General features: G+C 50.9%; 1 protein-coding gene across 1 annotated transcript in view; it reads left to right on the top strand.

The window, feature by feature from the left end:
* Positions 1-3317: 3317 nt before the first annotated feature.
* NSD2 (nuclear receptor binding SET domain protein 2) overlaps positions 3318-13899 on the top strand; it is a 45914-nt gene continuing 35332 nt past the window's right edge. The window contains exons 1-3 of the mRNA XM_040489615.1: positions 3318-3924; positions 4423-4911; positions 13121-13265. Coding sequence (XP_040345549.1) covers positions 4498-4911; positions 13121-13265 — 559 coding nt within the window. The 5' untranslated portion in view covers positions 3318-3924; positions 4423-4497. The remainder of the gene's footprint in view (positions 3925-4422; positions 4912-13120; positions 13266-13899) is intronic.

The following is a 13899-nucleotide window of genomic DNA, read 5'->3' as shown; positions in this document are numbered from 1 at the left end:
CACGGACCGCGAGATCGTGACCTGGCTGAAGTCGGACGCTTAACCGACTGCGCCACCCAGGCGCCCCAAAAAAATTTTTTTTAATGTTCGTTTTTTTTGAGAGAGACAGAGCATGGTGGGGGAGAGGCAGACACACACACACACACACACACACACACACACACACACACAGAATCTGAAGCAGGCCCCAAGCTCTGAGCTATCAGCACAGAGCCTGACACAGGGCTTGAACCCACAAACTGGGAGACCATGACCTGAGCCGAAGTCAGACACTTAACCAACTGAGCCATCCACACACCCCAAAGAAGTGTGCACATTTAACAAACAAATCAAATTCTATTGAGAGTTTAATAGTGAAAAATAGTCCAGTCTCCTCCTTAGGGCTAATGTATTTTTAACACTTCCAACATTTTCTTCTAGTTTTAACTACTTTTATTTTTTTTTTTTTAAAGACTTTATTATTTTTTTCAGAGCAGTTTTAGGTTCACAGAAGAATTAAGGTACAGATAGCCCACCCACACACATGCACAGCCTCCCTTCCCATCAACATCTTCCACCAGAGTGGTACATTTGTTATAATCAATGAACCTACAGTGATACATCAATCACCCTAAGTCTGTAGATTAAATTAGGTTCCTACTTGGTGTTGTGTATTCTATGGGTTTGGACAAATGTGTAATGACCTATATCCATCATTATAGTATCATTTAGAATAGTTACACTGCCCTGAAGAACCTCTGTGCTCTGCCTATTCATCTCTCCTTCCCTCTGAACCTCCAGCAAACACTGATCTTTTTACTGTCTCCATAGTTTTGCTGTTTTCAGAATGTCATATAGTTGGATTAACTACTATTTAAAAGAATTTTTTTAAGCATTTATTCATTTTTGAAACAGAAACAGAATGTGAGTGGTGGAGGGGTAGGGAGAGAGGGGGAGGCACAGAATCTGAAACAGGTTCCAGGCTGTGAGCTGTCAGCACAGAGCCCGACGTGGGGCTTGAACCCGCTAACCATCAGATCATGACCTGAGCTGAAGTCACACGCTTAACTGACTGAGCCACCCAGAGTCCCGATTAACTACCACTTTTTTTTTTTTTTTTTAATTTTTTTTTTTCAACGTTTATTTATTTTGGGGACAGAGAGAGACAGAGCATGAACAGGGGAGGGGCAGAGAGAGGGAAACAAAGAATCGGAAACAGGCTCCAGGCTCTGAGCCATCAGCCCAGAGCCTGACGCGGGGCTCGAACTCAGGAACCGCGAGATTGTGACCTGGCTGAAGCCGGACGCTTAACCGACTGCGCCACCCAGGCGCCCCTACCACTTTTGATTTATCATTTAGATATTTTCTGTTGATTTCCTATTATGGAAAGTGATCCCTTCCATTATTTCTTATTTCTTTTCATCCTCTGCATATAATTAACTTGCTGTTTTTATTACATCAAACATAAATGTTCACATAATTTTGACTATGTAAATATCATTGAGTGAAAAGAGAAGTGTGTTCTATAATTGCATTTTCTTTCTTATACAACCTTTTCTTTTCCTGGAGTTAATTATTGCCTTTGTTTTTTTTTTTGTTTTGTTTTGTTTTGTTTGAAAAAGTAGGCTCTTATGCCCAATATGGAGCTTGAACCTATACTCCGAGATCAAGAGTCACATACTCCACTGACTGAGCCAGCCAGGCACTGCTGCTTTTACTTTTAAATCCTCTGCTTTGCTGCCTATACAGCCTTATTTATTTTTCTGTCCCTGAAACTCCTCCTTTTATATAGATTTTTCTGTTGGGGGGAAAATGTGAAAACCTGTGTTTGCCATTTTCCTTTTCTGCTCCCTGGATCTCATTTTTTAACTGTCTTTCCTTGCTACTCAGATTTTCTTTTGCTATGGAAATGTTCTTTTTTCTCATCTTTTCTTCCCCTGGAGCTCTGTGCTAGAATTTTCCATTTTCCTGCTTCAGTCTGGACTGCCAGCACTCTTTTAACCTTTTGCGTTATAGTAATCTTAGACTTCTTAAAGATGCTTTCCTGAGTTACGTGCATTGTTTTGTGTGGTTCCACACTGTGCTTTTGGTCAGTTTTCCTTTTTGGCTGGAATATATTTTTGGTATCGTAAGAAAGTGTGTATGGGTTGTAAATTTGTGGTTCATAGGATGCTACTTCTCTATCTTCACACTTGATTGATGGTTTGGCTCAGCGTAGAATTTTATGTTGAAAACAATTCTTTTCAGAATTTTGAAGGTATTACATCATTTCCTTCTAGCATCCAGAATTGTTCTTGAAGTACTATTACACTTTTCCATTAACATGGAAGCTGTCTTCCTTCAATGGCTTAAATGTCACAAAGATGTACCTTGGTGTGGGTATTGGATGAGACACTTAGAATTGTTTTAGTTCTGAGACGTGGTCTTGTGTTGTTAATTCTTTGACAACTTTCTCTGTTTCTCTCTCTAGAAGGACAGTTACTTGAGTATGGTCCTTCCTGGATTGATCCTATAGGTTTCTGACAGGAGTAGATATTTTTCATCTTAATCTTCTTCTTTCTGGGAGATTTCTTAACATACCTTCTAAGCTTTCTTAATGATTTTATTTTTTCATAATTGTATTTTAAAGTTTCTGATAGCTCTTTTATTTTCTTTACATAGCAAACTAGAGATTTTCTTTGTCAGGTGTCCTTTCTTCCTGGCATGGTGTGTGTGTGTGTGTGTGGCCCTGCAGAGATTGCTTATTTTTGTGTATGTTGGGCTTGTTTGTGCTAGAGGCTTCCCTGGGTCCCGGGAGTCCTGGATGCTGCGTTTGCATTTGAGAGAGCGCCACTTAGAGCTGCTGCAGCCTGTGTGTGTGGGGAGACGGACAGCTTATTTTAGAGGGTCCAGCTGGCCGTCGGCCACTTAGTTGGGGGGATCTCCAAAAGACTCAATGGAGACATTTTTCCTCTGGATGTGTTGGTTCTGTAGAAAGTGTTCTTGGATTTCTTTTGGCCAACGTTCTCTGTGAAGGAACAGGGCCTGGCGGTCCTCCCGTGGAGATCCCCCTTTCTCCCTCCACTTGGCACAGAGGTCTGACCTTTTAACCAGCTTGCTTGTTTTCAGCCTCACTCTTCTTCAGCCAAATATGGCATTTTGGGATCCTCTCTTGGATTTTGGGTTCAAGTGTCTCTTTCCTCGCCCATCTCCCTTCTGGCTGCACTGTAGGATGTGGCTTTTTCCTTTCTGCTAAGAGGAACCGCAGTGGACATCTGAGGGGTTACCCTGTGGCCTCATGGCTGCCTTCAGAGGTCATTGGTACCCTGATTCCCCCTCTGAGCATTGTGAGTGAGTAGCCGGCCCAAGGTTGCCCAGCTGGTAGGTGATGGGGTTGGGATTTGAACCCGGGCCATCTGACACCAGTCTGTATCCCATTCATTGCTGCCTAGTACCCTCTCTGTTGAATGGCCCTTTTGCTGATGTCCTCTCTTACTTTCTTTATTTGGTAATCTTTTTAAGTGGATCTTGACGGAGGAGATAAAGGAGAGCATTTATTTACTTTCTTTCCTAGTCAGATTTGAATCTTACCTGAGTCCCTCATAAATGTGTTTCCTTTCTCTTTGACATGGAGCTTGGTGGGGTAAAAAGAGTAGGACTTTTTTTGAGGTTAACAGACTGAAACAGAACCAAATAAAACAACTTCAAAGCAGCTTCATATCACTAATTATTAATAGACTTGCCTAATTTGATCCCAAATTCTAACTTTCAAGTTCTAACATTTTATTTTAAAAACTAGGTCAGAAAAAGAGTGCACGCCAGTATCACGTACAATTCTTTGGTGATGCCCCAGAAAGAGCTTGGATATTTGAGAAGAGCCTTGTAGCTTTTGAAGGAGAAGGACAGTTTGAAAAATTATGCCAGGAAAGTGCCAAGCAGGCACCCACGAAAGCTGAGAAAATTAAGGTGATAGATGTTCCTTAAGTATAATTTTAGACCAAAATAATTTTTACTCTTAATTATTACCTTATTTTGAAATTATGGTTGCTTGATATATTATAATGATTTATGTCTATCATTGTTTGATTTTGCCCAAGTATGCTGTGTTACAGAATACGACAAGTGTCCTTGGAGACCTAGTTTATTCGTTTTACTCATTGGATGATAATCAGATAATTTCTTTTATAATTTTTATTTTTCTTTGTATACATAAAAATACATGAAATGTTATCTCTGATCTATACTATGTAGTGTATATGTTACATTAGTTAAATGGGATTGGAATTGGTTTAAAGAAACAGTTATTACATTGGGCTGAATTCTGTCTAAACCTTCAAGTAAATTGGTTTTTATAGCTTTTGATTTCTAAATTTGTCTGGAATTCTAAAAATATTCTTCTTTAAAGTGGGTTAACTTTTTTGTTTGTATAATGAAATTTACAGTGTCTTATGTTTCTCTTTTCAGCTGTTGAAACCTATTTCAGGGAAATTGAGGGCCCAGTGGGAAACGGGCATCGTTCAAGCAGAAGAAGCTGCAAGCATGTCTGTGGAGGAGCGGAAGGCCAAGTTCACTTTCCTCTACGTGGGGGAGCAGCTTCACCTCAACCCTCACGTAGCTAAGGAGGCAGGCATTCCTGTGGAGGCTCCGCCTCTGGGACCCATGGTAGAGCCCTCAGGAGTCCCCGAGGAAGCTGCTGCTGACCCCAGGTCCATGCGAGAAGAGGGCGTTCCCATCAAGAGAAGGCGGAGAGTGAAGCTGTCTAGCTCTGCCGAAAACCGAGCGGGTGACCCTGGGACAGTACAGAGTACTCCTCAAAAGATGGCAGAGGCCGACCCCAAGAGAGGAGTCGGGTCTCCTCCTGGGAGGAAGAAGGCCACGGCCTCCGCTCCACGAAGCAGAAAGGGAGATGCGGCATCCCAGTTTCTGGTCTTCTGTCAGAAGCACAGGGATGAGGTCGGTACTGTGCCGGGTTCTCAGTTGTGCGTTTATTCTGGGGGTTCCCGAGTTTGGGGAACATCCTTTCAGCGCAGTCCTCCCGTTCCGCGGTGCTCTCAGCACGCTCTGTAGTGAGCTTTGCAGAGGTTTGAGCTGTAATACGGGAGTATTAGGGAACCGCCACTTTCGTCCTGGAGGGCGGAGATGCTTGCCTGTGTGCTCTGGGTTACTAGAACGTCCCTCCCGTTGTGGATGAGGAGACAGCAGGGACAGAAGTATATCGATAGGGCAAGCGTTTGAACACTTTTCTTGATCACCTTCCTGGAATGCGGCATCGGTTAGTACATGGTGATAAGGGCTTGGTTGTAAAGAGCTGAAGGGATTAGACCCCCGGCCTTGGTTATGTTCGATATTACGCGTAGTGATACACGGGTTGGGAGGGGCTTTCCTTAGGAACAGAGAGGTGTAATGGAAGAAAACCGAGTGTGTGACTCACTGTGTTGCAGAATCAGTGATCCACTCGGTAGATGGAGAAAAGGCATTTGATAGAATTCATTGCCCTTTGATACGAAGTTAGCAAGCTGGGATTAGAAGGTAACTTCCTTAATCTGTGGAAGGGTATCAATCAGAAGCTTTCGGCAAGCATCACACTTACTAGTGAAACATTAGAAGCGTTCTCTTTAAAACCGTGAACAAGACAAAAATGCCTTTCCTTACCACTTACGTTAAGTGTTGTAGTGAAAATACTAGCCAGTATAGTAAGGTAAGGACAATAAATAAAAAAGGCATAGTTGTAAAGGAAGAAATAAAGCTGTCATTGTTTGTAGAGGTCTGTGTAGAAAACTTCAGAGAATCTACAGGGGCGCCTGAGTGGTTGTCGGTTAAGCATCCGACTTTGGCTCAGGTCATGACCTCACAGCTTGTGAGTTTGAGCCCCACGTTGGGCTCTGTGCTGTCAGCTCAGAGCCCACTTCAGATGCCCCTCTCCCCGCCCCGGGTGCCACCGAGGTGGAGTAGCACACACATGTGCGTGCTCTCTCTCTCAAAAATATAAAAAAAACATTTAAAAAAATATTTAAAAAAGAAAATCTTCAGAATTGATAAAAGTTCACTAGGACCGGGGTATACAAGAACGTAACAAAGAGGAAATTAACATAAGACAGATACCATTTGAGGCACCTGGCTGGCTCAGTTGGTGGAGCACGTGACCCTTGATCTTGGGTTGTGAGTTTGAGTCCCACCTTGGGTGTAGAGATTACTTAAAAATAAAATCTTACCAAAAAAAAAAGATACCATTTATGACAGCAACAAAAACATAAGGTATCCAAGAAATAAATACAACACACCCCTTTGTTTATAGCAGCATTATCAACAACCGTGGAAAGAGCCCAAATGATGAACGGGTAAAGGGGATGTGGTGTATGTATACAATGGAGTACCACTCAGCCATCAAAAAGAAGGAAATCATGCCATGTGCAGTGATGTGGATGGAGCTAGAGGGCATCATGCTAAGCGAAATCAGTCAGTCTGGGAAAGACAAATACCACATGATTTCACTCATATGTGGAATTTAAGAAGCAAAACAGATGGACACATGGGAAGGGAGGGGAGAGAGGGAAACAAACCACAGGAGACTGTAAGGACAGGGAACACGCTGAGGGTTGACGGAGGGAAGTGGGTGGGGGATGGGCTCGATGGGGGATGGGTAGTACGGAGGGTGCTTGCTGGGATGAGCACCGGGCGTTGTGTGGAAGTGAGGAGTCACTGGATTCTCCTGGAACCGATATTACACTACATATGTTAACTAATGAGAATTATAAATAAAAATTTGAAGGAAAAAAAAATATAACAAAATATGGATGACTTTGGGAAAAATAACTCTTGGTATTTTAGCAGACCTGAATAAATACACACGTTAATATATAGGAAGGTTCCGTATTCTGAAGTTGAGGTTGTCAATTTACCTTATATTAAACTATAAATTCCATATAATCCCAATAAAACTCCCAGTAGGAATTTGTTTGCACTTTGTAAGTGGGTGATGAGTAGCCACGTTGAGGAGAAGCCCGGCCTGAGGACCTGCCCACCACACAGGAGGTTCTGTTGCTTGGGGGCAGTGGTGTCGGCCGGGGATGTTCAGGGCAGTGGCCGCACCCAGAGAAGAACCTGGAAGCAGATGGGGAAGGGGCACGGGCAGCTGGACAGTCTGGACGGGTGCCAGGACCGCCCAGGGCTTTCAGGACTCAGCCGCTGCGGGACAACTTTGTCCTTTGGGAGAGGGGAGGATTTCTTAAGCCAAACCGATCATAGGCCCCTGAGGAGCTACGTTAAAATGAAAGTTTATGTGACAGGGACAACCGGGAACAAAACGGAAGGACAAACTGGGTACAGAGCTCAGACCATTCTGAAGGCTGCGAAAATGGCAATTTCTAGAAGAGCCTGGGCAGCCAGTGCATCCACAGAGAGGTCACTCTGCCTCGCTGGCAGCCAGGGAACCACAGAGGACTGTCCGCGGCTGCCGGGTGAGCGCCCCGGCCCTGCGCCTCGGGAAGGACGGGCAGAGAGAGCCCGCGTCATTCTTTACACTTGGTTTCCAGAGAAATTTGGTGACGTATCACGGAATTGAAGATGCGTGTTTTTTTGTTTTTAAAGTTTTTATTTTAAAAATTTACTTTTTCATTCATTTGAGTAATTCTACACCCAACGTGGGGCTTGAACTCACAATCCTGAGATCAAGAATCACATGCTTTTCCAACTGAGCCAGCCTGATGCCCCGAAGATGCATGTTTTTTCTGTCTTGTAAGGTCACTCCCGGGTACTGACCCTGCAGAAGGTGGCCCACGTGCCCAAGGAGACGGCACGGTGGTTGCAACTGAAAGGTGGCTAAGGGAGGGGCAGGGCTGGCGTGCTCCTGTGGCCGACTCGGGGCGGCGGCGAAGGGGCCGCCGCAAGTCCAGCAGGAGGCCGTCGGCCGAAGGACGTGCAGATCCTGTCACTTGTGGGAAGTGTGAAAAGTGCAGCGTACCCCCCGTTTTACCCACCCATCTGCCTCATCTGTCCCCGAAGAGCAGCGTCTCGGAGCGGAGAAGTCGGCCCAGGGAGGAGCCGCGGCCTCTGTCGGACTGGAAGCGGTACGGGGCGCTGAGCGGCGTGGACGGTCCCCACCGGGCCCCCGGTTGTGGCTGCCGCGCAGCTGCGTGCTCTGGGAAGCAGGGCAGGGCTCTCGACCAGAGCCAGCCAGCCAGCCACACTCCCGTCTGTCTGTCCCTGGTCTCTCCGCGCATCTGAAATTACGAGAGAAAAGCGGGTGCCCGAGAATTCAAACCGCTTTCCCGAGACCACCCTTTCTGCCTTTGGGGACCCATCCTGCTCTCAGGATGGCCTTTCTAGTACTAAGGAAAGTGCCAAGAGCAAACCGAAGCCTCTCACTCCAGACACTGCGTGTGTGAGGTGCTGGGCACCCGCGGAGTCGCTCAGCTCCGAGCGCCTCTCCAGAGCACGTGACGCACAGGTTTGCCGTGGCGTCCTGCTCAATGCAGAAGCCAAAACTGAAGGGTGCCCGATGAAGCTTCAGTTCACATTCAAGACAGGTGCCCTACCCTGCCCTGCCTGTGCCCAGTCTCTGTTGGGGATGGGGTATGAGGCCCATGGGCCCCTTCCCTCCCACCTGGGTGCAGGTGTTGCTTGGTTTGGGGTGATTATCGTCGTCAGAAGAGTGATGACGCCTTGGATGTTCTTTAACCGTTTCAGCGACTTTGTTGTTAATACAAGTGTGTTTGTGCTGGTTCTGTGATAAGTAATTTAGGCTTGAATTGGGGAGGCTGCTCTCCGATTCACCCTGGAAAATGATCTGGGTCTGTCTAGGTGGTTTTTTCTTTTTGAGGGGTGACGGTGACTCCAAGGATGGTTTTTGTTTGGTAGTTAGTTGATGAATCATGGCCAACTCTTGAGGAACAGAGTTGGATGAAGCCTTCCCTCTGCTTCCTGCCCCCTTTTCCGGGGTCACTAGATAGAAGACTGTGACTCTCAGGGATATTTGGCTGCTACCCGCGGGCTTTTGTTTTGAAGTTCAAGTTCCTTCTTGCAAACGAAGGAGAATATTCTGCCTTGTGAAGTGGGTTGAGTTCTTCATTAACGTGCTTTGCTTGGTTCTGTCTGTCCAGCAGGCTCAGCTCACAAGTGTCTGTTGTGGCGTCCCTGGAGCACAGTGATGGGGCTGCAGTGGGGGTGGTGAATAGTTTGCCGGGAGACAGAGCCCGCAGTGGGATGGAGTCCTGCTGATGAGGGCCTGGGCGGGGGTGGGGGTGGGGGGGACTTTGCAGGCAAGGAAGGGAGAGCAGCTGGGGGAGCCCCACTGTGACGAAAATCCCAGGAAGGATCTCCCAGAGGCTCCAGCATCAGTAGCATTGTCATTGGTTACTGATGTGTATGGTCTCAGTTTCCAAGTTTTAAAGAATCTGTTTCACCTTCCCTGATCCCAGTTTTTATCGATGTGATATAAGCAAACCGTGCTTCATGTCTTTCTTCTTTGTACAAACGTTCGCGGTAGTTATGTAGTATCGCATAACACATTGCCTCAGAACCTAGTGGCTTAAAACAACAACACGCATAGGGACGTCTGGGTGGCTCAGTCGGTTGAACGTCCGACTTTGATCTTGGCTCAGGTCTTGATCTCAGGACGGTGAGTTCAGGCCCCACGTCGGGCTCCGCACTGGGTGTGAAGCCGGCCTGAAAACCGCCACCACCATCACCACCACCACCACCACCACCAGCACACGTGGATCCGCCCACAGTGTCTGCAGGTCGGGGGTTTGGGAGCAGCTCAGTGGTTCCGGCTCAGGGTGTCCCGTGAGGTCACAGTTAAGAGGGGGGCTGGGGCTGGGGGATGGTCTTCCGAGGTGCTGCACTGATGGCGCCTGCAGGAGGCCTCAGCGCGTGGTCCTGTCCGTGGGGTGGCACCGAGGCAGGCTTCTTGTGGAACGGGTGATCCTGGAGGGCAGGGCGACGTCTTCTGGAAGTTCAGACTTGAAAGCCGGTGGGCTGCCTGTCTACACTGTGCGTTGGCTACACTGGCAGTGCCACTCAGCAGGGAGGCGGGAGTCCTGGCAGCGGCTCCCGGGGCCCCTCGGAGGGTGGCGCCGTGACCATCCCAGGAGTCTAGAAGGCGGCACAAAGGTCTGAACGGGTGCGTGAGCAGACAGGTGGGCCGGGGGCAGGGAGTGCGAACCCCGAGGGGTGCGCGGAATCTTTGTTCCGGTGTCGTTGAGTCAGCGCAGTGGGTGAGCTTGGGGGTATTCAGCTTTCTGTGCCTTTTTGTGTGTCCAAAGTAGTTTATTGAAAGTGTGGGAGTGGCCACCGCTGAGTGCTTGCCATCTGTGAGGAATGTGGCTGGTACGCCACTGTGACGACCGTCGTATTTATTGTTTTTAAGTTTATTTCTTTTGAGAGAGACATGGTGCGCACGAGCGGGGGAGGGGCAGAGAGGGAGAAAGAGGATCCCAAGCGGGGATCCCCAGGTGGGGCTCCAGCTCATGAACCGTGAGATCCTGATCTGAACTGAGCCACCCAGGCTCTCCTGGAAAAAATCATGTTCAGTTGTCACGAAGGCCTTTTGAGGCTGGCACAAGTTATCCCCGTTTCAGGGCTGGCTACGCTGAACCCAGACATGTAAAGTGACCGTCCTCTGCCAGTGGGGGGACGCAGGCAGGAAGGAGGAGTGGGACTTGGCCCTAAGTGTGTGCGTGTGTGCACGCTGAACGTGCAGCCGTTGTGCTGCACAAGTGCGTTGATGAGACCCCGCAGACCTTCCTGGGCAGCCGCTGCTTCCTGAACCTGAGATGCGGGAGGGAGACCCTGAGGCCCTGGCCAGAGTCTGGGTGGGCGACCGGGGTGAAAAAGTGAGGTGAGTGCTGTAGGTGGGGTGGTGGCTGCCACGACACTATTTCCTGTCCCCTAGCTCCGGATGCTGCCGGAAGGCAGGCAGGCAGGCAGGCAGGCAGGCAGCGTTGTAGCTGAAGGACGCTCCAAAGTCAGCCTGATGGAAGATAATGTTTCTGAGAGGGAAGGGCCTGTGGAGAGACAGAGCCATCATGTCCCCGAGTGCAGAGTTGTCCGGGGAGGGATGAGAGGAGGGTGAGGATGGGCTCCAGGTTCTGAGGGGCCATGGAAGACATTGTCCGTTGGCAGGGGCTCTACCCTACATGTGGGCCAGGCCATGGTCCCTCTTGGTGCAAGAGGGAGACCTCTTAGGGTGGGAATGTCAGCAGGTAGATGGATAGGACCAAGAGCCAGGAAACCGGTGGCTGAAACCATAGCCATCCAGGTGGGGTGGGTGCAGAGGCATCCGGGAGAGGGGCTGGCCGGCCCGGCAGGGATATGGGTGCAGGGGGGGAAGGGTTCCTCAAGGAGGAGTGGGGAATCTTGTTTGACGGGGGGCGGGGGGTGGTGGCTGTAAACACTGTTAGGATTAATTCTGATTGAGGATATTGTACTCAGGGGTGGGTGATAGGGTGGGGGGTCCACAAATGCATGTGCTGATCTTGAGGAATCTTCAAGAGGAGAGTTCTAGAAGGCAAGCGTCCTGTGAGTCTGAGCCGTGCACAGAAGCCTCTGCCGCTTGAAGGTCTGAGACCTTTGGTGCTTGAAGCGTGGGGGTTGGTGAGCTCATCCCTCAGGCTGGGCGGGCGGGACAGAAGCCTGCCGGCCCCTGGGCCGAGGGAGCCCCCAAGGTGAGAGGGGAGGGCAGGTGTGTGGGGGGCCGCGGCGGGGGCAGGGTGGGGATGGGGACAGTTCCCACGGGGCACCGGGGCTGGACTTGTGGTTGCCAGAGGCGCCCTGTGATGGGAGGGCACAGAGGGCCGGGTGGCTGTGCACCCACACGTGGAGGTGCACGTGCTCCGAGGTCCAAGGCTGGGGGAGCCGGAGGCGTGCCGGGACGTGGGGACGAGTGGGGGACACGGGAGGCTGTAGGAAGCCGACTGTGGTGACCGTGGTGTGAGTGGGGGCTGCGTTTTGGGGCAGACGCGGCCCGTGGTGGCCGGACAGGCGGGAGATCGGGGTGGCCGCATCGCAGAGGACGACACCGCACCTCTGCTCACCCGAGTTTGCGGAGCTGCGAGTGCAGGCGCCACATGCCGACTGGGGTCTCGCTCCAGAGCGTTCTGGCCAGTGCTCAGAATCAGGCAGCAGGCCTTCAAAGGGGCTCCGCCGGGGCCGGAAGGCGGCCCTGGGAGGCCGGCCGGGGGTGCCTGGGGCCAAATTCCGGTAAGACCAGATAGGAGCACTGATACCCGAGCTTCCTGTAATTGTCACGAGCTACGAAGTGTTCTTCTTCCCCACCATTTAGAAGTGTAAAATCAATTCCTGGTTCATAGACCACACAGAGGACAGCAGGTGGGGCTCGCTTGGCCTGCAGGCCGCGATTTGTCAGCCTCTGCGCCTCTGCTGCTGGTGGCTCTCCAGCTTGGGAGCCCTCACAGCAGCCACGTCAGGCCCAGAGCGTGACCCGGCCTCGGTGTGGCCTGAGCACCAGAGGTTTTCCAACTCCCCAGGTTGTTAGCGTTCAGCCAAGGCCACGGGCCCAGGAATCAGGCTTCAGGGTACCTGATCAGGGTACTCTGGGTCCCCCGGAGACCTTGGGGAAGGCTGGGGTGGGGCCCGAGGCCCGCATTTCTGGCCTGCTTCTGGGGCGCTGGCGCAGGCAGCCCTGCACGGCTGGAGGGCCGTGTCTGTGTGCCGACCCGGGCGGTGATGGGGCCTGGTGCTCCTGCCTTGTCCCCTGTGTCATCCATCCAGGCCACGCGCCCGAGTCATGGGTCATGGAAAGCCAAGCCAAGCCTCCGCCCCCCCCGTGTTGACAGGTAGCGCTCGCGGGGCACTTTTCCCACTGCTGACTTGTCAGGGATGCGTAGAAAATTGTAACTTACTAATACTTTAGTGATTTGGGGAAAGTATGTATTTTCCTCTTGCCATTTATTATTTCCTGAGTTGTCATAAGTTCCGTTGACTTGTTTTCACCACGCTGCTTTTATTTATAAACTTCTGACGAGTTATAGCAGCAGATCCTCACTAATTCTCTTTGAAGCTTTTGTGGGGTACAGCTCCGTGACGCGGGGGTAAGTGTGCCACGTGCTGGGTTCTCGGGGGCCGTGCCTGGACTTGGTGCGGACGGACCCCCAGTGGGCTGCAGGTGTGTGGTTTTCTCACCCCGCCCTTGCTGTGCCCGCAGGTGGTCGCAGAGCACCCGGACGCCTCGGCCGAGGAGGTCAAAGAGCTGCTCGGCTCCCAGTGGGACATGCTCAACGAGAAGCAGAAGGCGCGCTATAACACCAAGTTTGCCCTCGTGGCCTCTCCCCAGTCTGAAGAAGACTCCGGTAAACCTAGAGCCGAGCGAGTGCGCTCTGCTGAGGTGTGCGGTGTGCGTAGTGGGGCCGGCCGAGCCCCGGTCTGGGAGCCCGGGGGCGGCGGGGCCGCCCTCCCCAGCCCTGCCCCTGCTGCCCGTGCCGGCAGCCAGGGTGCGTGTGGGCGCGATCAAGCCACCTCCGCTGTCTGCGGCTCCTCCCTCATCGTCGCACGAGAGCTGTTCGGTGTCACCCTCTGTGTGGCCTCGGGCCCCTCGCTCTTGTGCCCGAGCGCAGCGGGCGCTCTAACCCCTGCAGCCGGCGGGGCGGTGTAGGGGAGGACACCCAAAGGAAGGGGGCCCGGGCTTACGTGGCATGGTAGAGTCCGACCGTGGCCTGTGGCCCCCTGGCGAGGCTGCCCTCCCAGCAGGGGCTGTGCCTGCCCCTCGCAAGGGGCTTTGCCCCTACAGGCAGGGGGGCCTTCCTGATCTCTTTGCTGGAGAGCTCGCAGGGTGAGGAAGGTGACTGTGGACTGACCTTAAATGTGGGTGACCTCTGGTTTTTCACAGGCCTTCAGTTTAAATATCAAAAAAATGCTATTTTGCTTTGGTGAACGGAAAGAGAAGGGAGACTTAACACTGTGAGCTTTTGGAGGAACCGTGACGAT

This window comes from Herpailurus yagouaroundi, unplaced genomic scaffold (genome assembly GCF_014898765.1).
Source record: "Herpailurus yagouaroundi ecotype Mexico unplaced genomic scaffold, PumYag 28, whole genome shotgun sequence".
Classification (NCBI taxonomy): Eukaryota; Metazoa; Chordata; class Mammalia; order Carnivora; family Felidae; genus Herpailurus; species Herpailurus yagouaroundi.
The sequence above is the reverse complement of the archived record's forward strand: the minus strand, read 5'-3'. Positions and strand labels throughout refer to the sequence as shown.